We start from the raw sequence: 25,839 nt of genomic DNA on the forward strand, positions 1-25,839 counted from the left end.
CTTTCAGCCATGTTTTTTGCTGGGCATTTTTGATAGATAGTTTGCTTCTTGCTCAGGTGTATACTTGGGCTATAATGCATATATTTTGGGATTCCCATCATAGCTAGGATGGCAGGTGTTTGCCAGTGAATCCAGATTCCTTATTTTGATATGGAGTCTAGGTACTTTTTCTTTTTTCTTTTTCTTTTTTTGGCGGGGATGGGGGGGTTGGTCGTGGAGCCTGAACTCTGGGCCTGAGCGCTGTCCCTCAGCTCTTCAGCTCAAGGCTAGCTCTACCCCTTGAGCCACAGTGCCACTTCCAGCTTTTTTCTTTTTGCTTATGTGGTGCTGAGGAATTGAACCCAGGGCCTCATGCATGCAAGGCAAGCGCTCTACCACTGAGCCACCTTCCTAGCCCCTCTAGGTACTTTTTTAGGCTGGCCTGGAACCAAAATTTTCCAGTCTCCCTAATATCAGAGCATGACAGGCATGTGTCATTGAACCAGTAGTGGGTTAAGGAGTCTTACAATCCTCTCATTTTCAGCATCCCAAGTAACTAAGATTACAGCCCTGAATGATTGCTTCACCTTGCTTCAAACACTTCCAATATTGTTGCCTCTTTTTTTTTTTTTTTTTTTTTTTCTTTTCTTTTTTGCCAGTCCTTGGGCTTGACCTCACAACTTGGGCCCTGTCTCTAAGCTTTTGCTCAAGGCTAACACTCTACCATTTCAGCCACAGTGTCACGTTCGGCTTTTTCTGCTTATGTGGTACTGAGGGATCAAACCCAGGGCTTCATACATGCTAGGCGAGCACTCTGCCGCTAAGCCATGTTCCCAGCCTTGGCCACCCCCTTTTTTTTTTTTTTGGTCAGTCGTAGGGCCTGAACTCTGGGCCTGGATGCTATCCCTCAGCTCTTCAGCTTGAGACTAGCACTCTACCATTTGAGCCACAACACTACTTCCAGCTTTTTGTGCTTATGGTGCTGAGGAATCGAACCCAAGGCCTCATGCATGCAAGGCAAGCACTCTGTCACTGAGCCACTTTCCCAGCCCACCACCTCTCTTTTTAAGAGACAGTTTTCTACTGTGTAACCCAATTTCATTTAGGACTGTAGTTAGGTTTTGCTTTTAAAATAGTTCATTTCTGCCATGTGGGTGGTCCACACATATAATCCTAACTACTAAGGGGGCTGAGATCTGAGGATCACAATTCAAAGCTAGCCCAGGCAAGAAAGTCTGTGAGACTCATCTTCAATTAACCACCAGAAAACTGGAAGTGGTGCTGTGGCTCAAGTGGTAGAGCACCAGCCTTGAGCTGAAAAGTGCAGTGACAGTGCCCAGGCCCACAACCTATCAAAAAAAAATAAAAATAGGGTCTGGGAAGGTGGCTCAGTGGTAGAGTGCTTGCCTTGCATGCATGAGGCCCTGGGTTCGATTCCTCAGCACCACATAAGCAAAAAAGCAAAAAGCCCGAAGTGATGCTGTGGCTCAAGTAGTCGAGCGCTAGCCTTGAGCTGAAGAGCTGAGGGACAGCGCCCAGGCCCAGAGTTCAGGCCCCACGACCGGACCCAAAAAAAAAAAAAAAAAAAGTTCTTTTCCCCTGATAATCCTTTTTCATTTTTAGGTGCTACAGGCTCTGCAGTGAAATCTGACTCACCTTCTACTTCTAGTATCCCCCCTCTCAATGAAACGGTATCTGCAGCTTCCTTACTGACCACAACCAATCAGCACTCATCCTCGTTGGGTGGGTTAAGCCACAGTGAGGAGATTACAAATACCACCACCACGCAACACAACAGGTGATTGGGGGTGAGGATAGAGGTTGAGGTTGGTGAGTTTCAATAACAGGGCTCTGTGGTCCTGTCTTATGCCATCTACATAATAGAGACCACATTAGCCCTTCTTTTGTGTTAAGTGGATGACCTACAAGTTATTTGAAATAACAGATGAATACTTATTTTCCCCTTTCAACATCAGCTCTTGCTTTAAGTGCTTACTATACCTGCCTTTTGTTTATTGTATGATCTTATACCTCCTTAACTTCTGTATTCTGTCTTTATGTAAGCACCATGGGTCAGGTAGCCATAACACTTTTGTTGATGTCAATCTCTTTATCCTTATAGCACATTATCTACGCAGCCGAATACCTTATCATCATCAACATCTTCTGGGCGCACTTCAACATCCACTCTTTTGGTAAGTGACATAGTGAGAAGCAATGAGTGATTCCTAGAGTTTTAACATCCAACCCCAAGGTTCTCAGAGGGAATTGTTGAAATTTTCTTTGTGACTTTGTACATTTACTGAATTGAGATTATAGGACAAAGGAGGGATGCTGGGATGCAAAGAGAAGCCACAGAAACCAGAAATACTGCAGAGCTTAAAACTCAGAAGTCAGCTGGGCATCAGTGACTCACACCTATAATTCTAGATACTCAGGAGTTTGATACCTGAGGATTATGGTTCAAAGCTAGCCTAGGCAGAAAAGTCAGTGAGACTCTTAGCTCCAGTTAACCACCAAAAAACCTGAAATGGTGCTGTGGTTCAACTGGTAGATCATTAGCCTTGAGACACAAAACTAAGGGACAGTGCCCAGGTCTAGTTCAAGCCCCCCAGTGTTTGCCCCTCCCCTCCCCCAAATTAAAAAAAAGCATAAAGCAGAGGTCAGGGTAGAGCTTTTGGTCAAAGAATTGATTGCAAAATATAACATCTATTTCTGGAGTTAAGCTGAGTTAAGGACATTTGCTTGGGAAAAGATCTGAAGGTAAAACTTGTGTAGGAGTCTCTTTTTCCTCAGATACAAAGTTTAAAGTCAGATCTTATCCTTTCCCTTGCTCATGAACTAGTAACTCATTTTATAGGACTTAGTGAAGGAAAGTTTGGTAATGAAGGCTATGATGTATTTATCTTTGCTAACCTCTGTTACTAACTGTTGCCCTCTCTATTCCACTGCTCCCTGTTTTTGAAGCACACAAGTGTGGAAAGTGAGGCGAATCTCCATTCTTCCTCCAGCACTTTCTCTACCACATCCAGCACAGTCTCTGCACCTCCCCCAGTGGTCAGTGTCTCCTCCAGTCTCAATAGTGGCAGTAGTCTGGGTCTCAGTTTAGGCAGCAACTCCACCGTCACAGCCTCAACTCGAAGCTCAGTTGCTACGACTTCAGGTAGTCTTTTCTAGGTGGGTGGCAGTCCTCTGGGATGGAAGAGGTAAGTAATTGTGTGGCAGTATAAAAATGTTATTTCTCTTTTAGGAAAAGCTCCTCCCAACCTTCCTCCTGGGGTTCCGCCGTTGTTGCCTAATCCATATATTATGGCTCCCGGGCTGTTACATGCCTACCCAGTAAGTGAGACAGAAGGGTCTTCAAAAGGGGAAGATGGTGTGTCTACTCTTCATAGCTCTGCCTTCAGGTGGAAGACTGTAATTACAGAATAAATGAATACTTGTCACATATAAGTAAACAGGTTTTTAATCTTTGTAGTGTTGGAGAAAAACTAGTTTTCAGAAGGGAGCTTCCTCTATTGTATACTTACTGTATGTGAAGTACAAATTTTGGATCTCAATTCCCAAAGGTTAGACTGCTTCTTAGAGAATTATTTTTTTATACTTGGATCAATTCCCTAATTGTGTCAGTCTTTTGCTGGCTCTGACCTTACTACAACAGAGTTCTCTATCCTGAGAATAAATGGCTTCTGCCCTGGTCTTCTTGTATTTAGTACCTATTGAGATGAAGGGTAGCTGGGTGCCTGTGGGGAGGCTGAAATTTGAGGGTCATGATTCAAAGCTAGCCTGAACACAGAAGTCCTTGAGACTCTTATCTCCAGTTAACCACCAAAAAGCCAGAAGTGGAGCTATGGCTCAAGTGATAGAACAATGGCCTTCAGCAAAGTTTAGGCTCTGAGTTCAAGTCTCAGGACCAGCACCAAAACACCAAAACGATAGAAGGATAGTTAAGACACCTGTTTTTGTCCTTGGAGAAGAAATCTAAGTAAACATCATACAGATAAAATGCCCAAGTAGCACTATTATACATTTTTTAAACACTAACACTTAGTGCCCAAAAATTGGAGGGAAAAAAATAGTAAAATATGAATCCTGCCGGGTGCCAGTGGCTCACGCCTATAATCCTACCTTCTCAGGAGACTGAAATCTGAGAAACATGGTTCAAAGTAAGCCCAGACAGGAAAGCCCTTGAGACTCCAATTAACCACCAGAAAATTGGAAGTGACGCTGAAGTGGTGCTGTGGTTCAAGTGGTAGAGCGCTTGCCTTGAACTGAAGAGCTGAGGGAGAACGCCCCGTCCCAGAGTTTAAACCTCACAGCTGACATAAATAAATAAATATATAAATAAATAAATCCTGCCAAGAGGAGATAAATTTTAAGCTAGATTTTTAAAAACTTTTTTTAATAATATTTTTATCTTTAATCCAGATTTTGAAGACTGAAGACAAGAGACTACTAGAATAGAAAGTAAAGCCGGCTGTTTATTATGTACTTGTGTCTCCCCTACTGGTACCCAGAGGCTAGCCTAGTTTGAATCAGTTGTATGTAGATCATGAAAGCTTCAAAAACTTTTCCATTGATCTTTTGATAAACTCTTTGTACTTTTTTTCCTACTTAAAACTAAAGGAAATAATTTGTGTCTTGTTCGAAGAATGAGAAGAATGAATGTTGTATTGAATTACCTTTCAGTTTCTTTGGTTACCATCATGACCAGTGCTCATTAATACTGTTACATGTCTTTATTTTTCAGCCACAGGTCTATGGTTATGATGACTTGCAAATGCTTCAGACGAGATTTCCATTGGTGAGTATGTGAGTAGAGCCTTGGAAAGAACATTAAAAATTAAAATTGGAAGGATTATCTCACACATTCAATTGATGTTACATAACTATCTAGTTCCTAATTTGTCCTTCTGTTAAAACTACTCCTATAAATTCCTATATTTGGTGCTGGGAATGTGGCTTAGTGGTAGAGTGCTTGCCTAGCATGCATGAATCCCTGGGTTCGATTCCTCAGTACTATATAAGCAGAAAAAGCTGGAACTGGAGCTCTGGCTTAAGTGGTAGAGTGCTAATCTTGAGCCAAAAAAAACTTAGGGACAGTACTCAGGACCTGAGTTTAAACTCCAGGACTGGCACCAAAAAAAATCCCTATATTCTAATATATCTTGAAAGTGTGTTGTTTTGTTGTGCTGGGATGAAATCTAGTGCATCACATCTGCTAAGCACAATCTGCCATTTTGTATATCCCACAGCTTAAATGGACTAATCACTATTCATACACTTCTTATTAATGTCAGTTTCCTGTTCTATTTTTATTTTTTGTAATACTTGAGGTTGAAACCCAGGACTTTGACCAGACAAGTGTTCTTCTGCTGAACACTTGACTCTTTACTCTCCTTTTCCCTTTTTAAAAATAGATAGAGTATTCTCATGTTACCTAGACTCCTGGGCTCAAGTGGATCTTCCTGTGTCAGACTCTCTAGTAGCTGAGACTACAGGCGTGTACCATGTCCCTGGCCTTACTTCTTCTCTTCCTTTCCTTTCTCTCTCTTCTCCACCTTCCCTTCCTTCCCCCTGCCATTACCACTTCTCTCACTTTCTCCTTTGCTTTTCTTTTTCTTCCATTCTTTTTTTTTTGTGGGGCCTGACCTCTGGGCCTGGGCGCTGTCCCTCAGCTCTTCAGCTCAAGGCTAGCGCTCTACCACTTGAGCCCCAGAGCCACTTCCGGCTTTTTTCTTTTTTTCTTATGTGGTGCTGAGGAATGGAACCCAGGGCCTCAGGCATGCAAGGCAAGTGCTCTACCACTGAGCCAGCTTCCCAGCCCTTTGTTTTTGTTTTTGGTAGGTAGTGAGGCTTCAACTCAGAGCATGGGCACTGTCTCTGAGCTCTTTTGCTCAAGGCTAGTCCTCTTACCACTTTGAGCCACAGCACCACTTTGGGCTTTTTGATGGGTAATTGGAGATAAGCATCTCAAGGATTTTCCTGCCTGGGCTGGCTTCTAGCTACAATCCTCTCAGATCTCAAGTCTCCTGAGTAGCATAGTAGGCTTTCTATTGGACGTGCACTTAAGATTGTAGAGTGTAGGGGAAATACCTCTTAAAATAATTTTGGTATAGATTTACAGATATTATATGAGGAGGCTTAAAAATGTTGTTTGTTGATGTGTTATTCAAAAGGCATATCCGTAGACCTTGCCTTACTCAGATCATGGTCAGGTAGGGGGGACAGTGTATGCCAGAGTAATTGGAGTTCATGCCTTCTCTTATCAGCTTAATCAGTGGGTTGATAAATTGCAGTACTCCAACATTCACCTGTGGTTCTCAGGCTGGAAAATGAATGACAATAAATCTCTGCTTTTTTCTTTCTCTGTCTAGGACTACTACAGTATCCCATTTCCCACACCTACCACTCCACTGACTGGAAGGGATGGTAGCCTGGCCAGCAATCCTTATTCTGGTAGGACTGGGATAGTGATTAATAAAGGGAAATATATTGGCAGAAACCTGATTAATAGTGAGAAGGACCCATTCAGTTCCTGCCATAAGTAAAGGTCGTCAGTAGACATGTAGAAGAGATGTGGCAAATCAGGGATTTAGGTTCATCATCCTGCTAAAGATGGGCGTGTGGCAGGTAGGGAGGGTGTGTGTGTGTGTGTGTGTGTGTGTGTGTGTGTGTGTGTGTGTGTGTGTGTGTGTGTGTGTGTGTGTGTGTGTGTGTGTGTGTGTGTGTGTGTGTGTGTGTGTGTGTGTGTGTGTGTGTGTGTTTCATCATCCTGCTAAAGATGGGCGTGTGGCAGGTAGGGAGGGTGTGTGTGTGTGTGTGTGTGTGTGTGTGTGTGTGTGTGTGTTTCATCATCCTGCTAAAGATGGGCGTGTGGCAGGTAGGGAGGGTGTGTGTGTGTGTGTGTGTGTGTGTGTGTGTGTGTGCGCGCGTGCAGTTCCTGCCATAAGTAAAGGTTGTCAGTAGACATGTAGAAGAGATGTGGCAAATCAGGGATTTAGGTTCATCATCCTGCTAAAGAAGGGCGTGTGGCAGGTAGGGGGTGTGTGTGTGTGTGTGTGTGTGTGTGTGTGTGTGTGTGTGTGTGTGTGTGTGTGATCATCCTGCTAAAGATGGGCGTGTGGCAGGTAGGGAGGGTGTGTGTGTGTGTGTGTGCGTGCGTGCGTGCGTGCGTGCGTGCAGTTCCTGCCATAAGTAAAGGTCGTCAGTAGACATGTAGAAGAGATGTGGCAAATCAGGGATTTAGGTTCATCATCCTGCTAAAGAAGGGCGTGTGGCAGGTAGGGGTGTGTGTGTGTGTGTGTGTGTGTGTGTGTGTGTGTGTGTGTGTGTGTGTGTGTGTGTGTGTGTGTGTGTGTGTGTGTGTGTGTGTGTGTGTGTGTGTGTGTGTGTGTGTGTGTGTGTGTGTGTGTGTGTGTGTGTGTGTGTGTGTACTGGGGATTGCTCATACTTGCTAACCTTACGCTCTACCTAGTCTCTCCATATGATAACTTAGTTTGCTCAGCCATTCTCACCTTTTTCTAGAGGGTTCATTGGTTGAATTAGCCCATGTTCTCTGCTCACTGTACTTTACAGTGGTAATCTTATTTCATTATTAGGTTTTGAGCTTCATTTTTTTTTTACCTCCCTGTAGTTATCGCTGACTTTATTTTCTGTGGTCTGACATTGTCCTTAAAGTCTAGCCTGATGATGATATGATGGGAAGAAAGGGGATGGAGATGAAACAAAATAAGCTGGCAGAGAAACCATGTAACAAATTTGTTCTAGGAACCTCCCTCTGTATGACATTGTAGTTATTCAACATTAGTGGGGGGGCAGGGGTTATTCCTTTAGGGGTTTTTTTTGAGCTAGGATTTGAATCTAGGGCCTAGTGCTATATCATTTAACCAAGTCCTCAGCCCTCAACATTAGTCTTGACTTCTGCTGTGTTAAATATATGCTAAACAGTTCAAAGTGGAGTTGTAAAAAAAAAACATATAGTTTAAGAAATTGAACTTGAGTCTTTGAATATGATCTCCTAGAATGATGTGAGATGAAACCAGTAATTCTGCCTTGGTATTGTGGTAAAAGATGTACAGTGAGCTTCTCTTGTCACAGGTGACCTCACCAAGTTTGGCCGTGGGGATGCCTCCTCTCCAGCTCCAGCCACAACATTGGCCCAGCCCCAACAGAACCAGACGCAGACTCACCACACCACGCAGCAGACATTCCTGAATCCGGCGCTGCCTCCTGGCTACAGTTATACCAGCCTGCCATACTATACAGGGGTCCCGGGCCTCCCCAGCACCTTCCAGTATGGGCCTGCTGTGTTCCCTGTGAGTACCTAGTTTTAGTTTCCTTGTAGTGAAGGATCTCAGCCCTGGACACTATCCTAGTTGCTTTCAAGCTAGGTGACTCTTTGGTAATGAATGAGGAGAAACAGTTGGCAACTTTGGTCTGTTTCTGGTCTGTGAAGGGGGAGTGGAACTTGAATTGCTGATATCAGAAGAGGAGTTACCTACTCTTAGGCTTAAAGAGGGGAGTCCAGCTAACCTTACCTCATAATGCCCAGTCCCTGGAGTTAGGACATTGGGGACAGACAGTATCTGCCATTTCATTGAAGTTCTGGCCTTTTTTTCCTTCAGGTGGCTCCTACCTCTTCTAAGCAGCATGGTGTGAATGTCAGTGTGAATGCATCAGCCACCCCTTTCCAACAGCCAAGTGGATATGGGTCTCATGGATACAACACTGGTAAGCTCCCCCGTGGCCCTGGCTTAATTACTGAATGAACTTTAGGAAAAAGACTTGATTCCTGGTAAAATGGGGTTGGTGAGGGTATGCTGTTCTCTACATAATGATTGTTAGTGGTTGGCTGACTTGAGTTTCTGGGAGCAGCACCAACAGAACTTGATACTGACACATTTCATAACTCATAATTGAGGGGAATGCTCAAGGGTTATTTGTTGGTTATTAAAATATTTGGACTGACTTGAGTTTTGAACCCCAAAATTTTGCTTAGATGTCAGTAGAGGCAAGTGTTAACTTGTATGATACTGATGATACTAGAATACTAAAAGAAGAGTTTAATGTCTTCTTAGCGAACAGGCTATGATAAACTTTGGCTTAAGTTTTTAAATATGACTCTTTTTGGTCCTTGGCTAGAAAACCTAATATACTGACAGAAAGGAATAGACATGAATACTCAGTAGAGTGAGAATTGGACTGAGAGAATTGGAGCCTTCAATTCCTTCATTTGTATGCTGGTCTTGCAAAGCCTATTTGCACATCTAAGAGGAAGGGTAATATAGGAATCCTCTCCATATGTACAATAAAGATATGTACACTATGCCTTGTTTATTTTTTGTGTTTTGTTTTTTGTGTTTTTTTTTTTTTTTTTTTTTTTTTACCAGTTCTGGGGCTTCAACTCAGGGCCTACACACTGTCCTGGGCTTTTTGCATAAGGCTGGTACTCTGCCACTTGACCTACAGCGTCACTTCTGGCTTTTTCTGTTTATGTGGTACTGAGGAATTGAGCCCTGGGCTTCATCCATGCTAGGCAAGCACCTCTAAGCTACATTCCCAGGCCCTTTGCCTTGTTTTCATACCTGACATTTGTGATTCACTTTAGCAGGGTGGATGTAAGTATAGGAGTTTGGGCATAATTCCATCCACTTTTTTTGTGTGTGACTGTTAGGTGAATATGGGGAAGAATATTGCTGCTACTACTAGAGGTTGAGAATTGTCCTTAAAACTTAACTTAGTTTCATGGCAATTTGGAAGAAGTAGTATTTATATTCTCCACCTTCATGTAAGCTCTGGCAGGGTATTAAAAACCTCACCCAGATTGGGAAGGTGGCTCAGGGGAAGAGTACTTGCCTTGTGTGTATGAGTCTCTGGGTATGCTTCCTCAGCACCACATAAACAGGAAAAAACCGGAAGTGGCGCTTTGGCGCAAGTGGTAGAATGCTAGCCTTAAGCTGAAGAGCTGAGGGACAGCACCCAGGCCCAGAGTTCAAGCCCCACAACCGACAAAAACAAAAAAAACCCTCACCCATGGTTTTCAATAATTAGTTTAAGCTGATAGGTCTAGATATTATTAATAGACAGGTAGATCTTTTTAATTGTTATCTGATTTAGTGTCATGATTGTAATTTTGAAAATCTTTGGAAGCCCCATTGAAATTTTAATACCCGGGGCTGGGAAGGTGGGTCAGTGGTAGAGTGCTTGCCTTGCATGCATGAGGCCCTGGGTTCAATTCCTTGGCACCACATAAGCAGAAAAAACTGGAAGTGGCGCTATCGCTCAAGTGGTAGAGCACTAGCCTTGTGCTGAAGAGCTCAGGGACAGCGCCTGGGCCCAGAGTTCAGGTCCCACAACCAACCAAAAAAAAAAAAAAAGAATTTTAAGAGATAGTAGTTGACAATATGAGAGTTGGACTGTCCGATTCTGGATATCCTAACTTCTTACTTCCCTTAAGATTTCAGAAACCTATTATAATAGCCTTTTGAGAACCCCCTCCCCCAGTTCCCAACCCCACAGAGGGCTCTTATTCTATTCTTCATCAACCTCTAAATTCATATATTTTTGTGTATTTGATTCCTTTTAGGAAGAAAATATCCACCCCCTTACAAGCATTTCTGGACGGCTGAGAGCTAATTTGGCCCAAGGCTGGGGGCTGTGTTTTATGTGTGTGTATAAATTTGCACTGAAGTCTTGTTTCAGAAACCAAACCACTGAGGAGAGCCTGCTGAGCTGAGGCCATGGCCTGCGTGGCTTGGGGAAAATGAGTTGGTGGATACCTTCTGGGCTTTTGAACTTGCCTCTCCCCCATTTCCCTCTTCCCCCATGTGTCTGACCCTGTCTTACCCATTTTGAGTCCAAGCGGTGCAACACCTCTGAAACATCAATGCACACACCTGCTGTTGCTTTTGATTTCTGGAAGGCATGTAGTTCCAACTTGTAACAAAAATATTTGTAGTCTTCAATAAACTGTGGTATTTCTTTAGCTAACTCTGGCGTTCTTTCCGTGAATGTCTTTCTGGACACTAGGAACCAATTTATGCTGTGGATGAAGGGTGGGGGGTGGTCTTTTCAGTCAAATGCTAGCATAGCCAAAGAGCTTTTAGTTTTCCGGTGCAGTGGTTTTTAAGGGCGGGTGTGGGGAGGGGAGTAGCCTCAGTCTCCAGCTGTTGATTGGCTGGTAAAGAAAGTATGTGTAAACAAACAACTCCTCCTGCTTAAATGTCTTCACTCTTCTATCTAGAGCTTCCCTTTGCCTGTGACAAGTGCAGAGGGGAAGGGACAAAAAAGTTTCGAGTGCCATGTCATGGTGAAAGGCAGAGATGGTGTTCAAATCTGTTAGGAACTATCTTCCAAGGCTTCATTTCTACATCTAGTTCCCAAAGACAGACTGGCTAATTGAAATCTGATAAAATCATAACTAATCACTTAGTTGATGATTCAGGCTTTGGAACATTGCCAGTTAGCTCACCTGGAACATTGTTCTCAGTTCTTTGATGCCTTCTCGGAGATTCTTGTTTATTAGTTGTTTTGTACTTGTGTGTGTAGTAAGGATGCATAAGAGAGGTTTGGGCAGACATCCTGACTGGAAATTCTAGTCCCTACTAAGTCTACTCACTAATACACCACCAATCCTTTATTTTTAGTTTACTTGAGCATTGAGACCATCACTATTAGTTAACTGGAAATCATACTACTCAGATTTCCTTGTAATTATTTCTCCACAGCCCTCTGGAATAATTTCATCCTGTTGAGGGTGACCAACTTTTTCTGTGGACTGCTGTAATAGAAGAGATGGAGTCTTAATTCTCCTCTCAATCACTCATATTATATTGGAATGATATTACTGTTTAAGGATGGAAATAGGCAGGACATTCTGATGTTGGAAGAAAGTAGAGAAACAAATACTTCTAGGTTCTCTTAATGTTTATGGTTACTATTTGTTTTTCCTGCATTTATAGTCTCTTCAACCCTATATTCAGTTTAAGTCTTGTGGACTAGAAACTGGTATTTAGCTAGCTAAGAATAAGACAAGATAGGGGCAGGGGCATATTAGAACCTAATTTCCCCTTCCACCCAGCTTGAGGATCCAGTTAGTTAATTCTCTTCTCTGTAGGCAACCTAGTCTCAACTTTGCAAAGGGTACCTAACTGATAGATAGATCACTATATAGATCAAGTGTAGATAGATCATTATATCTGGGTTTATCTTTAAATAAATGTCCCATTTATAGTTTGTGTGTTCCACCTTCTATTTTAACCCTTCCACACAAACAATATTAACTTTAGCTTTTTCAATAACTGAACTCCCAGTGTTTTGCCAGAAGGTCAGCTGGGAAAGGAAAAAAGGGGAAAGGGAAAAAAAGTTCTCCTAAGGTCCTTCAGAGTTTTGTTGTATCATTCCCATTAAGTGCATTTAAAGTATACATGTTACTTTGAAGTTGGGAAGTCTTTTTCTCTGATTTCTGTAGTTTTGTTTTTTTTGAGACAGTATTTCACTATGTATAGGCCCAGGCTAGTCTTGAATTAAAATCTTTCTGCCTCCCAAGTACTGGGATTACAGTAGTGTGCCACCATGTCTAACTTATAGTTCTGTTCTTTTTCATAGTTTATATTTATTTTCTTTAAAATTGGATTTCAGGGCTGGGAAGGTGACTCAGTGATAGGAGTGCTTGCCTTGTGTGCATGAGGCACCCTGGGTTTGATTCCTCAGCATCACATAAGCAGAAAAAGCCAGAAGTGGCACTGTGGCTAAAGTGGTAGATCACTAGCCTTGAGCTGAAGAGCAGCACCCAGATCCAGAGTTTAGTCCCTAGGCCAAATAAATAAATAATTGGATTTTAGCATGTGGGAAGTTAAGATGCTCTTCCCCCCCCCCTTTTTTGTACTAGAGATCAAACCCACTGCCTCACACTGGACAGGTGCTCTACTTTTAAGCTTAAACCTCAATTCCCTCTCCCCCCAAGATGCCACTTTTATTGGGAAGATTCTAATGTCATTATTCCAGGTGAACATGACTTTTGAAGGCAGCATTTGTCCTGAACATTGGTTGGATTTGGGTCCTGGAGTTTGAAGGACTGCTGTTGAATTGTGGGTGAATGGGGAACTCCTCACTTGTAATTGGGCCACTAGGACCAGGGCTTCTAAACACTTTTCCATCAGTGTTACTAACATTAGAGGAGTGTCCCTCTGGAAGGTAGGGTCTAAGGCCATAAGCACAAATGTGACCTTTTTTTTTTTTTTTTTTTTTGGTCAGTTGTGGGGCTTGAACTCTGGACGTGGACACAGACCCTCAGCTTTTCAGCTCAAGGCTAGCTCTCTACTACTTGAACCACAGCACCACTTCCATTTTTCTGGTGGTTTATTGGAGATAATCTCGCAGACTTTCCTGCCCGGGCTGGCTTTGAACCACAATCTTCAGATCTCATCTCATCATCCTGAGTAGCTAGGATTACAGGCGTAAGCCACTGGCACCCAGCTTTATTTATTTATTTATTTATTTTGTTTTTCGTTGGTTGTGGGGCCTGAACTCTGGGCCTGAGCACTGTCCCTCAGCTCTTCAGCTGAGACTAGCGCTTTACCACTTGAGCCACAGCCCACTTCCGGCTTTTCGGCTTATGTGGTGCTGAGGAATTGAACCGAGGCTCTCATACATGTAAGGCAAGCACTCTGCACTGAGACATCTTCCCAGCCCCTGTTTTTTTTTTTTTTTTTTAACCAGTCCAGGGATGTGAACTCTGGACCTGGGCTCTGCTGTGCTCAAGACTAGTACACTACCACTTGAGCCACAGTGCCACCTCTGGCTTTTTCTGTTTATGTGGTACTGAGGAATTGCACCCAGGGCTTCGTGCATGCTAGGCAATCACTCTACAACTAAGTCACATTCCCATTCCCTAATGTATCTTTTTAAAATTATAGTTCAAGTTTTAGTTCAATCACTTATTTTGCAAATCTGTTTAAAGTGTCTCAAGAGAGATTGTAAATTCTTTATCCTGTAGCTTATCTCCTTAGCCCATTGCTTTATTTCTCAGGAGGAAGAGTGTAATCTATATTTTAGTTTGAGAATAAATTAAAATGAGGGGTTTACTACTCTGATTGTCTTAAATTGGTAGGAGGGAAATTTTAACAGGAAATGTGAGCTGTGTTATGGATTTGAGCTTTTATTTCATGGAGAAGCTAAAGTAACTGAAATGACATTTTATATGTTCCACATGGGCTACTATCCCTTTCTCTTTTTCCTTTTTCCCCATAGTGCTTGAGTTGTATAATTGGAAATTCATCTTTGTATTAGCCCTTTAAATTATTAGGACATAGCTTACAAGCTCCATTACTAAGTGAGCTAAGGCTCTCTGGTGAGAGTAAGAATGCTCTTGAGCACTAAATTGGACTGTTCTGTTACTTAACCTTCTGTGAAGGTGTGGATTTTGAGCCCCAAATTTTATCTCTTCAGAATAGAAGACCAGTCTACCCTATTTTTCAAGGTTAGGATTGATTAGATAGAGTTTATTTGAAATGGATATTAAATTTGTTATATCTTCTTTGGCTTTGAAGTGATTCAAAATCAATAAGTACTAATGAGCTATTAAAAATATGTCATCTTGTTCTCAAAAAAATTTTTTTAAAAACTCACTGCACTTGTGCATATGCTCCAAAAGTCAAAAGACCATGGAGCCTTTGTGTCATGAATTCTTACATCTCAGAACTAACTTGAGAGTGGAAAATCAGAGTGAAATTCCCTTGCAGTGCTGTTGCTACAAAGGCCATAGATATCACTTCATCTTGGGAATAGGGGCCAGGCAGCTAGCTGAGCTAATCATGTCTTTTTCCTCCCCTAGGTGTATCAGTCACCTCCAGTAACACAGGCGTGCCAGATATCTCGGGTTCTGTGTACTCCAAAACCCAGGTAGGTGCCTGGCTTGGATGAAAGTAAAAAAAAGGAGAGATGGTCTTAGAGGCAGTGCAGTTGCAATTACAGAAAAACAGTGGGCAAGGGGCTGGGAATGTGGCTTAGTGGTAGATTGCTTGCCTAGCATGCATGAAGCCTTGGGTTTGATTCCTCAGTATCACATAAACAGAAAGGCCAGAAGTGGTGCTGTGGCTGAAATGGTAGTACTAGCCTTGAGCAATAGAAGTGCAGTACAGTGCCCAGGCCCTGAGTGCCCAGGGCTAGCAAGGAAAAAAAAAAAAAGTGGGCAAGAACAGTTGGAGAGGTCAGAAACCCAGTCTAACTTTTCTAAATGAATGATCTGTAGACTAGCTTCTCTAGGAGTTTAAATTTAGCTCACAGAAAAAAATGAGACACATAACAGGTAAGTGAGTCCTGTAACTTGAAACTTGTCACTGGGCGACTGTCTCGACCCTTTTACCTATCCAATTCCAACCTCTCCTCACTTTCCAAGGGAACAAATGTAGAAAATGAAAGGAAACTGGTTCATTCCATTCTTTGTTAGTAAACCCATGACAAAAAGCTGGTGGTGGGAAAAGAAAATAAGACATTGTTACTGCGTTATTCACTTTTTTTTTCTTTTTTTTTTTCTTTTTTTTTCTTTTTTTTTGGTCAGTCATGGGGCTTGAACTCTGGGCCTAGGTGCTGTCCTTGAGCTCTTCAGCTCGAGGCCAGTGCTCTACCACTTGAGCCACAGCACCACTTCAGTTTTCTGGTAGTTAATCAGAGTCTCATAGACTTCCTTCCCTGGCAGGCTTCGAACTACGATCCTCAGATCTCAGCCTCCTGATAGCAAGGATTACATGCGTGAGCCACCACCACTGGGTGTAATTCTTAATGTTTATTCCCCAGTTAGCATAAATAAGTTTGTTGTGAAGTATTAGGAACTTGGAGGGAGTTCATAGGCAAGACCTTACTGGTCTTTTGCTTTCTCATGTTTTCCAGGTAGGTTTTCAGTGCTTTTCCTAGGCAGACCTTTAACCATAGCCCTCCTTGCACTTCCCAAGTATCACCACCCTTTGTGGCCTTGTTTTTTTTTTTTTTTTTTTTTTTTTTTTTTGAGACTTGAGTCTTAACATTTTGCCTGGGCTGGCCTTCTTAATCTTGGGCCACCTCTTAATCTTGGGCCACCATGCTAAACCCTATTCATTTCCTTTGAACTATCTGAATTCTAATTTCTACCCAAATACTGGAGCAGGAAGGCTAAGAGGAGTTCGCACATTTCTATATATTCATATATATAGCATTAGATTTTAAAGAGTTCTTTCATGATCATCCTCCTTTTTGATCCTTATAATTGAAAGGTCAGTAGTGTCCTTTTTTTTTTTTTAAGTGAGGAAACTTAGGCTTAAGAGACCATAATTTGCCTACAATCATGATGGTATTAATGCACAGAGGTAGAACTGACGATTTGAATATCTTAACTTCAAGTGCACTGTTCCTTCTGAGGGTAGGGAACTTTGGGCTCAGAAGTACCTGGATTTCCTTTGTTGATCCCTTTTACTCTTTGCTTGGATAGCAGTCCTTTGAGAAACAAGGATTTCATTCCGGTACTCCTGCTGCCTCCTTCAACTTGCCTTCAGCCCTAGGAAGTGGAGGGCCCATAAATCCGGCCACAGCTGCTGCCTACCCACCTGCCCCCTTTATGCACATTCTGACCCCCCATCAGCAGCCGCATTCCCAGATCCTTCATCATCACCTGCAGCAGGATGGCCAGGTAACAGCCCTCCCCCTCTCTCCTTTCCCTTCCTCTTCCTTCCTATCCCTTAAAACTACCTCCCCTTTCCTTTTCTTACCCTTCCTTACCACCACCTTCACCCAATCCTCCCCAGTGCCAGCCAGGGGCACACAACACATACAGACACAAGCGCACATAACATGAGCAGCCAGCAAGGGAAATGTCAGAGAATGGGCCAGATTAAAACCTTTTTTGCTCAGTTCCTTTGATGCCTTTCTCCTCCACCTCCTCCCATGGCACAGTTGTCCTCATCCCATCAGACCTGGGTCACACCTTCCCTTTACCTCTCCCAGCCTTCCCTCTTCCCTGACATTGTAGCTTTCCCTTCTAATGGTGGAGTTCTATTGTCAAAGTTTGTCCCTTTATTTTCCATATATCCTGGTTCTGCCTCAGCTACCATATTTGCAGATGATTCTCTGTTGCCAGCGCCAGCAGGAGGAGCAGGTAATGAAACTGAATGATATGCTTGAACCCACTCCTTTTTAGTCCCCATTTCACCTCCACAGCCTCAGAAAACTTGAAGAGAAAAGATTAAGTGGTCACAAAACAGGATACACAAACACAAACACTTTGCTGAGCTCTCTGGCCTCCCCATCCTCTTTCTTCCTCCCCTCCTCAACACCCTCTTTATCTTTCCCCTTCCTTAGCTCTGGAAAACACTGGGTTACCAGAAAAAGATTCTTGGGGCAGCATCTGGAGCTTGAAGCATCAGACTCTTCTCTTTTGCTTTGCCTGAATTGGGCTCACAGATGTTGGTGGTGGGTAGATCTGCAGGGTGGTGCAAGAGACTGCTCAAGAGCTCCATCACAGGTGGCTGGAGAGCTAGAATGAGGGCTTTTTTTTTTTTTTTCCTTTCAAAGATGGCTTTCTAAATTGAGGCATTCATGGAGATCAATGAAAATCACCTTGTGATCACTCACCTCCAAGAGGCCATAATTCTCAGTTGTGGGTTGTTGTTTTTTTTTTTCCAGACCAGGGGTGGAATGAGTGGGAGGGGTAGAGAAGATAGAATGCAAAAATATCTTATCCTCTTTTCATTTTCCCCTGTTTAAATATTAACTATGTTGTTGTAGAGAGGAGCTCTACTAGCTATGGAGTCCAATTTTCTATGGTTCAGAAGTTAATTTCATATAGGTCTGAAGTAAGGGGAATAAGAAAGCAAGACAGTTTGCACATTTCCACCTAAAGATGTTACAGATTGGTCCCACTAACTAGACACCTTTTTCCTCCCCATCATCCTCCCATTCCCTGCAGACGGGCAGCGGGCAACGTAGCCAGACCAGCTCCATCCCGCAGAAGCCCCAGACCAACAAGTCTGCCTACAACAGCTACAGCTGGGGGGCCAACTGAGGCCCTGGCCCTCTTCTCCCGGTCCCATCTTCTGAGAGGGCTTCTCAGCCTGGAAACTATGGAAACAGCATCAAAGAGAGAAAGGAATGTGGGGGGATTCTTCAGCCTCCCACCCAGCGGCCCACCCCACGCCTCTGCTTCATGTCTGTCCCATTCCCATACCATCCCCACCCTGTTGTATGTATTATAGGATTTGTATTTTCTCTTTTTTTTTTCCTTCCTTTTCCTCTTCCTACTCTCCCCTTGCATTCAAGATTATGAAACTTTGCTATGGGCCCTGACCTTCCTTCTTCCTGTTCACCCTGGTGGTGTATGGGTGAGGTGGGGAGGGGGACCCTGAAATATATATCAGCCCAACAGCCCTAAGTCTCCTCCTTTATTATTAGGAAAACAAAACAACAAAAAATGGCGTCATGAATATGAACAGCATTGTCAGATGAATTAGTTGAAGTGTTTTTTTTTTGTACTGTGTCTTCAAATTTAATGGATTAATGTGTCTTGTATATATAAAACAAAAACTCTACCTTCAGCCTCTGCCCATTCTTGCTCCGTCTAGGATATCCTCAGTCTCGTCGATGACCAGCTTGGTGAATAAGTATTACCGTACGAACTGGGCCTCTAATAGGTCCCGAAGGCAGTGGAATAAAATGAAATCTTTGCCCTTTCAGAACTCCTCTGACCTTAATGTGCTAGTGAAGGGATTCCTTTCACCCCTAAGAATTTCACAACCTGTGCAACTGGAAAGAATCACCACAAATCTTCATTGCCTCCAGAAACTGCCACATCTACAGCAAGTTAAGGCCATAAAGGGAAGGGATAGAAAATTGGATGGGAAGGGGGAGGATTGTGGAAGAATTGAGAAACATTTCAAGGAAATGACTTTATGGAGTTGAAATACATACGTATGGCTTTGATGGTTCCAGACAAATAAAACTAAGAAGAACTCGAGGGCAATATTTGCAGTTGGCTGACAAAACAAATTTGGGGTCCTTCCTGACACTAGTATACTAAATATTTGCTTCTTGAGTACTTTTCTGTGGCTTAAATATACCTAATCCCATGCAAAGGCATTAGAGTCTAGGGCAAGACATGGGTTTGGGATGGGGTACAGAGGCTTTGAAAATCAGTATTAAAAAGGATTTAGTCAGCACTAGGTTTGAACCTTGGGCTTGGTAGACTGGCACCCTAACTGCTTGAGCCACATCCCCATCTAAGTCATTTTTAAGAATGGGATCTGGCCATATGGCTGCCTCTGGAGACCCTCCTTTCCCCGTAGTTGATTATAGACATTCCATCACACTTGCTGGAAGGAGGAAATCTTACAGCCTCACATTCTTTGTTCCTTTCTAGGACGCTTGAGTAACATCCCTGCTTGACTATAAAGCTTTTATAATTTTTTTTATCTTGCTGGTTATAGAGCCTGTTTGGAAATATTAAAGAATCCTTTATGGTCATGACTCCGTAGTAGCTAATAATGAATTCATGTGTTCCCTTGTCTTTATTCTGTGCTTCTGAATTTGTATTTGAAGGAGCTTTAGTTAGACTCAGTCCATCTAACATTTGAAGTTACCCACGTTAATCTGGAGAAAACAAACGTCTAGAAGTCTAGAGGGTAGCGGCCTGTGGCATCGTCCCGGGGCGGCCAGTGGGGTAAAAGGGTCTGTTGGTAAGGTGAGGGCTGCCTTCTGGCGAAATCGTCTGGTCTCCACCCGAAGCGCCTGTCGAGCAGATCGGCTGGGCTAAAAACACTAAGAGGGAGGTAAACCGCCGGAGAGAGCCCGGCCGATACCTCGCAGGTATCGGTCAGCCCCGCCCCCCTCGCTCGTTCGCCTTGCGGCTGCTTTACGACAATGCCGCGCCCCGCGCTTGCTTTCCGACAGTGCTGGCGGACGCCTCACAATTTCCGGTGGCGTATCTCGGCTGTGTGTGCGTGCGAATGGGCTGCGGGAGGGTCTCAAGGGTCCGGGTCCCGCCATGGGAATGAGCTTGTTCGACCTCTTCCGGGGCTTTTTCGGCTTTTCTGGACTTCGGAGGTGAGAGTAGTTCTGGGCTGGACAAGGGAAGGGTGTTCCGGAGAAAGCTTGGCCCCCTTCGTCGTATTTTGGGGGAAACTTCCTCTGCTCCCACTCTGGAGGAGAGGACGAAGTCACCACATTGAGTAGTCACCACGCAACCGTAACCATGGCGGCCGTTAGTAGGAGGAACGGCGCCTTACACCTTTTTCACCAGTGTTGGGTGATGCAACAGGGACCTGGGCGGGCAAGTTAATGGGGATCTGAGGAAGAGGACAGGGAGCTGGTGAGCAGGCCCTTGGGAAGTATGGAAGGGGCGGGGGGACACCGGAAGAAAACGGAGAGGATTTGGGAGGTTAGGACAGACGAGAGGAAGAGGAAGACCCCAGCTTCCCAGACCACCTACTCTAGTCCCATTTTGTGTTGATTCTATGCCATAAGTGGGGCTGAAGTCTTGGTGCCTTACCTGCCTCCACCCTCAGCCACAGGGATCCCTTTTTTGGAGGGATGACTCGAGATGAAGATGAGGATGATGAGGACGAGGAAGAAGGAGCCACATGGGGTCCTGGGAGCTCGAGTTTTGGTGGTTCTCAGTCCCCAGAGGAATTTGGCTTCAGCTTCAGCCCAAGAGGAGGGATACGTTTCTATGATAACTTCGGCTTTGATGAACTCGTTCGCGATTTCAGTAGCATCTTCGGCGAGATGGGAGCCTGGACCTTGCCTTCCCGCCCTCCTGGTGTGTGGATTTCCCTGAGGGAGAACTCATGTTTGCTAATAGGTTGGTGGGTGAAGTAAAGAGCTTGCAGGGAGTAGTTAGGGGATGGAAAGTGTTGACAAGACTGACGATTTCAAGGAGATTTAAAGGGCCCAAGTCCTTTCCCACCCCAGCATCGATGTGCCGCCTTTTTGCAGAACTTCCAGGTCCTGAGTCAGAGACACCTGGTGAGAGACTGCGGGAGGGGCAGACGCTTCGGGACTCAATGCTTAAATACCCAGATAGTCATCAGCCCAAGATCTTTGGGGGGGTCTTGGAGAGCGATACAAGAACTGAAACCTCCAAACCAGCACCAGACTGGGGGTCCCCGAGACCTTTTCATAGGGTGAGTACTTAAATCTGGGCATAAAGTGAGAGACCACTAATGAACAATGGCTAGAATCAATTCTACCACATCCACTTATTGTATTTAGCTTATTTTATCTTTCGAATTGTGCTGTGGGGATAGAATAGAACTCAAGGCCTCATGCATTGCTAGGCCAGTGCTCCTTCATTGCCCTATACTTTCAAACCGGTTTTCTATAGTAAGCTGCTTTGGAGAAAAATAGGATTTCTTCAGGTGGAGATGATTCTTAGATATAAGGCAGGATTATTGGGGGGAGGACAGACAAGGTTCAGGAAAGCTTCTTGGTTAAAGGGGCATTTGAAACAACCAAGAGGGAAGAATTAGTTGTAAGGCTATCCTAAATGGAATTACTTCTCCTGGGAAAAAAGGGTTCTGGAACTTTGGAGTATTTGGGGGTTTGTGACCCTTCAGGTTTCAGTCTGGAAGGTGTCTTTTCATCTACTATATATGGCTTCTTCTACAGTTTGATGATATGTGGCCTGTGACTCCCCATCCTAGAGCCAGAGAGGACAATGGTGAGTCTACAAGGAGAGGGAGCATTGACTATCCCTTGTTATTCTGGAGTTCTGTCTGTCTGTTCTTCCTAAAGTTCCTTCTTGCTGTACTCCATTTTGTTCCCCTATGACATTATCTTCTGGTTCTGCATCTCTGCCTTTCTAGATCTTGATTCCCAGGTTTCCCAGGAAGGTCTTGGTCCTGTCCTGCAGCCTCAGCCCAAGTCCTACTTCAAGAGTATCTCTGTGACCAAGATCACAAAACCAGATGGGGTGAGTTGGGAGAAAGGAATAGAGTGAAGCAGCTAAGGAATGCCCTGCAAAGAGGGACCTGTGTAAAAAAAACCCTTATCATATCTCTAAGTTATATTAAGAATGTGCTTGGGGCTTCTTATAGAAAGTGGAAGAGCACCGGACTATAGTGGACAGTGAGGGTCGGAGGGAGACCACAATAACTCACCAAGAAGCAGATGGCAGCCTTAGAGTTGGTAAGTTAAGACTATGAATGGGGGGGAGGAGAGGAGGATGGGAAGGGGAAACAAAGGAGGAGGCAACAATGCTTGATGACAAATGTACTCATTACCTTGCCCATGTAATTGTAACCCCTCTGTATGGTATTTTCACAATAAAAAAAAATTAAACTATTTAAAAAAAAAAAGACTATGAATCAGCTGGGTGCTGGTGGCTCACTCCTGTAATCTACCTACTCAGGAGGCTGAGATCTGAGGATCACAGTTCAAAGCCAGTCCAGGCAGGAAAGTCTATGAGACTCTTATCTCCAATTCACCACCAGACAACCGGAAGTGATGCTATGGCTCAAGTTGTAGAGCACTTGCCTTGAGCTGAAGAGCTGAGGGACAGTGCCAGGCCCAGAGTTCAAGCCCCATGACCAACCAAAAAAAACCCTCTTTAGCCTTAACTAGTATTTCTCTGTTTGCCTCTTCCCAGTTATCATTTAGTCTATCTCTTTGTATGATTTTCTCCTTAGATCCAGAATCACCAAGACCTCCAGCCTTAGATGATGCCTTTTCCATCCTTGATTTATTTCTAGGACGTTGGTTCGGGCCCCGTTAGCTTTGTTAACCTTCAGAAGCCTTCATATCCTTTTCACTGCCCACTGTCAATAAGTTTAGCTGTTTCTGTCACCTTAAGGGCCGGAGTGTGTACAACAGTAGGTTGGGGGTATGTCAGTCTGTCATTCACCCAAACTGACCAATAAAACCTTTATTTATGCTAAAGGTCTTGGTTTTGTCCAGGCTGTTTCACTTTCTAGAACCATTTAGGGTTTCCCATACTGTCTTAACTTGAAGCTATCTCCTTATTTGTCTGTTAATGTGTTTCCAAAACCTGATTTAGTAATAAATAAATAAATAAATAAAAGTCAGGTACTAATAGAAAAATGATAGAATTAGTTTCAATGTTTTTTTGAAGATACATCCAATTTAAAAAGAGAGAGAGGGGCTGGGAAGGTGGCTCAGTGGTAGAGCGCTTGCCTTGCATGCATGAGGCCCTGGGTTCGATTCCTCAGTACCACATAAGCAAAAAGAAAAAAGCTGGAAGTGGCACTGTGGCTCAAGTGGTAGAGCAAAAAAAAAATTTTTTTTTTAATTTTTTTAAAAATAAAAAGAGAGAATGAGCCCTGTAAGCTCCAAGCCTGTAATCCTGGTTTAAAGCCGGGTTGGGCAGGAAAGTCTGAGATTCTTTTTTTTTTTTTTTTTTGAGATTCTTATATCCAATTCACCACCACGAAGCTGAAATAAACTGGACCTATAATTCTAGCTATTCAGGTGACCAGGCAAGAAAGTCCTTGAAACTCTTATCTCTAACCACCTAAAAACCATTTGAGCTGTAGCTCAAAGTGGTAGAATACTAGCCTTGAGCAAACAAAGCTCAGAGACATGGCCCACGCCCTGAGTTCAAGTCCCAGGGCCAGCATAAAAAAGAAAAAGCCAAGCCGGGCGCTGGTGGCTCACGCCTGTAATCCTAGCTACTCAGGAGGCTGAGATCTGAGGATCGCGGTTCAAAGCCAGCCCGGGCAGGAGAGACCGTGAGACTCCTATCTCCAATAAACCACCAGAAAACCGGAAGTGGCGCTGTAGCTCAAGTGGTAGAGCACTGGCCTTGAGCTGAAGAGCTGAGGGACAGCGCTCAGGCCCAGAGTTCAAGCCCCACGACCGACAAAAAAAAAAAAAAGAAAAAGCCAGGCATTGGTTGTTCACATCTATAATCCTAGCTATTCAAGAAGCTGAGATCTGAGTTCAGAACCAACCCAGGCAGGAAAGTCTGTACAGCTCCAACTAACCACCAGAAAAATGGAAGTGGAGCTGTGGGTCAAAGTACAGTGCTACCCTTGAGTGAAAAATCTCAGGGACAGCATCCAGGCCTTGAGTTCAGGCCCAGTTAGCATGCAGGAAAAAAAGAAAATGAAATTATTATTATGCTGAAGAGATACTTCTGTTCTCATGTTCATGACAACATTGCACATAACCAAGACTGAATCAACTAAGTGTCCAAAGAAAGAAAATGCATATATACATGAGAATATTATTCAGCCTTAAAAACAGTGCATGCCTAAGGCATGTATTGTTAAATTAAGCCCAGGAGTTCAGAACCAACCTTGATCTTAAGAGATCCTATCTCATGCTGGCACAGGTGGCTCATGCCTGTAATCCTAGCTACTCAAGGCTGAGATCTGAAAATCGAGGTTTAAAGCCACCCTGGGCAGTGAGACTCTTATCTCCAAGTAACCACCAGAAAACTGGAAGTAGCACTGTGGCTTAAGTGGTAAAGCCCTAGCCTTGAGCTGAAGAGCTCAGGAACAGCATCCAGGCCCAGAGTTCAAGCCCCATGACCAAAAACAAAAAGACCTGGGGGCTGGGAAGGTGGCTCAGTGGTAGAGCACTTGCCTTGCATGCCTGAGGCCCTGGGTTCGATTCCTCAGCACCACATAAGCATGCCTGAGGCCCTGGGTTCGATTCCTCAGCACCACATAAGCAAAAAGAAAAAAGCTGGAAGTGGCACTGTGGCTCAAGTGGTAGAGTGCTAGCCTGAGCTGAAGAACTGAGGGACAGCGCCCAGGCCCAGAGTTCAGGCCCCACGACCGTACCAAAAAAAAAAGGGGGGGGGGCCTGGGAATGTGGCTTAGTGATAGAATGTTTGCCTAGCATACATGAAACCCTGGGTTTGATTGCTCAGTACCACATACACAGAAAAAGCTGAGAGTTGTTCTGTGGCTCAAGTGGTAGAACGTTAGCCTTGAGCAAAAAGAAGCTCAGGCCTGAGTTCAAGCCCCAGGACTGGCAAAAACAAAGAAAAAACCTGAAGATCTTGAGTACAAGAGGCTCAGGGAGAGTGCCCAGGCCCTGAACCAGCACACAAACAAAAAACTTAACTTCTCTCTTGGGCTGGTAATGTGACTTAGTGGTAGAGTGCTTGCCTAACATGCATGAAGCCCTTGCTTCAATTCCTTAATACCACATAAGCAGAAAAAGCCAGAAGTAGTGCTGTGGCTCAAGTTGTAAGAGTACTAGCCTTACCAGGCACCTGTGGGCTCATGCCTGGGCTCAGGCCCAGAGTTCAGGCCCCACGACCGGACACACACACAAAAAAAGCCAGTCCAGGCAGGAAAGTTGCCTTGAGCTGAAGAGCACAGGGACAGTGCCCAAGCCCAGAGTTCAAAGCCCACAACAGGAAAAAAACAAAACAAAACGTGCTATCCTTGAGTAAAAGAAGCTCAAGGATAGTGCCCAGGCCCTGAGTTAACGCTCCAGGACTGCCCCCTCCCCCAAAAACAGACAATAAAATGGGGGGGGGTGTGGTTGTGGAGGTGGGATGGAAGGGGTGCGTGATAAGGGAAAAACGAGGAGGTAACAATGCTTGATAGGAAATGTACTCATTACCTTGCTCATGTAACTGTAACCCCTCTGTACAGTATTTTTACATTAAAAATATTAAAAAAGAAAAAATGAAATAAACCTGTAACCTCTCTGTACATCACCTTATTTTTTTTTTTTTTTTTTTTTTTGTCAGTCATAGGGCTTCAACTAGGCCTGGGCACTATCCTTCAGCTCTTTAGCTCAAGGCTAGTGCTCTACCATTTGAGCCACAGTGCCACTTTCGGTTTTCTGGTGGTTAATTAGAGATAGACTCATAGACTTTCCTGCCTGGGCTGGCTTTGTACTGCGATCCTCAGATCACAG

The 25,839-nt window shown here is 43.9% G+C and overlaps 2 protein-coding genes and 1 non-coding gene across 23 annotated transcripts in view; all 3 read left to right on the forward strand.

The window, feature by feature from the left end:
- Ubap2l (ubiquitin associated protein 2 like) overlaps positions 1-19,492 on the forward strand; it is a 63,156-nt gene extending 43,664 nt beyond the window's left edge. For 6 of the 20 annotated variants that reach the window (XM_070013993.1, XM_070013992.1, XM_070013991.1 and 3 more), the window contains 12 exons: positions 1,603-1,777; positions 2,102-2,174; positions 2,947-3,142; positions 3,230-3,318; positions 4,730-4,783; positions 6,357-6,438; positions 8,080-8,297; positions 8,607-8,712; positions 14,816-14,883; positions 16,445-16,642; positions 17,057-17,107; positions 17,918-18,372. In XM_070013993.1, the coding sequence (XP_069870094.1) occupies positions 1,603-1,777; positions 2,102-2,174; positions 2,947-3,142; positions 3,230-3,318; positions 4,730-4,783; positions 6,357-6,438; positions 8,080-8,297; positions 8,607-8,712; positions 14,816-14,883; positions 16,445-16,642; positions 17,057-17,107; positions 17,918-18,013 (1,406 nt within the window). In that variant the 3' untranslated portion in view covers positions 18,014-18,372. Of the gene's footprint in view, positions 1-1,602; positions 1,778-2,101; positions 2,175-2,946; positions 3,143-3,229; positions 3,319-4,729; positions 4,784-6,356; positions 6,439-8,079; positions 8,298-8,606; positions 8,713-10,567; positions 10,972-14,815; positions 14,884-16,444; positions 16,643-17,056; positions 17,108-17,917; positions 18,373-18,569 lie in introns of those variants that run through there. The other 14 variants (XM_070014013.1, XM_070014011.1, XM_070014012.1 and 11 more) reach the window with 8 other exon arrangements.
- On the forward strand, positions 6,157-6,291 carry LOC138821646 (small nucleolar RNA SNORA58). The gene has a single exon (XR_011370172.1). It is a non-coding gene; the product is annotated as a small nucleolar RNA SNORA58 (small nucleolar RNA).
- Positions 19,493-19,890: 398 nt separating the features above from the next.
- Positions 19,891-22,878, forward strand: LOC138821595 (HCLS1-associated protein X-1-like). Of its 2 annotated transcripts, none has more exons than XM_070014014.1 (7): positions 19,891-20,046; positions 20,508-20,761; positions 20,938-21,125; positions 21,610-21,661; positions 21,807-21,913; positions 22,038-22,128; positions 22,629-22,878. In XM_070014014.1, the coding sequence occupies exons 1-7, from the start codon at positions 19,988-19,990 to the stop codon at positions 22,712-22,714; spliced, it is 837 nt and encodes a 278-aa protein (XP_069870115.1). In that variant the 5' UTR covers positions 19,891-19,987; the 3' UTR covers positions 22,715-22,878. The 2 variants fall into 2 exon arrangements, with proteins under 2 accessions (XP_069870115.1, XP_069870116.1); XM_070014015.1 differs by lacking the exon at positions 19,891-20,046 and adding an exon at positions 20,213-20,311.
- The last annotated feature ends 2,961 nt before the right edge of the window (positions 22,879-25,839 follow it).

Source organism: Dipodomys merriami, unplaced genomic scaffold (assembly GCF_024711535.1).
Source record: "Dipodomys merriami isolate MVZ:Mamm:240054 unplaced genomic scaffold, mDipMer1.0.p SCAF_92, whole genome shotgun sequence".
Classification (NCBI taxonomy): Eukaryota; Metazoa; Chordata; class Mammalia; order Rodentia; family Heteromyidae; genus Dipodomys; species Dipodomys merriami.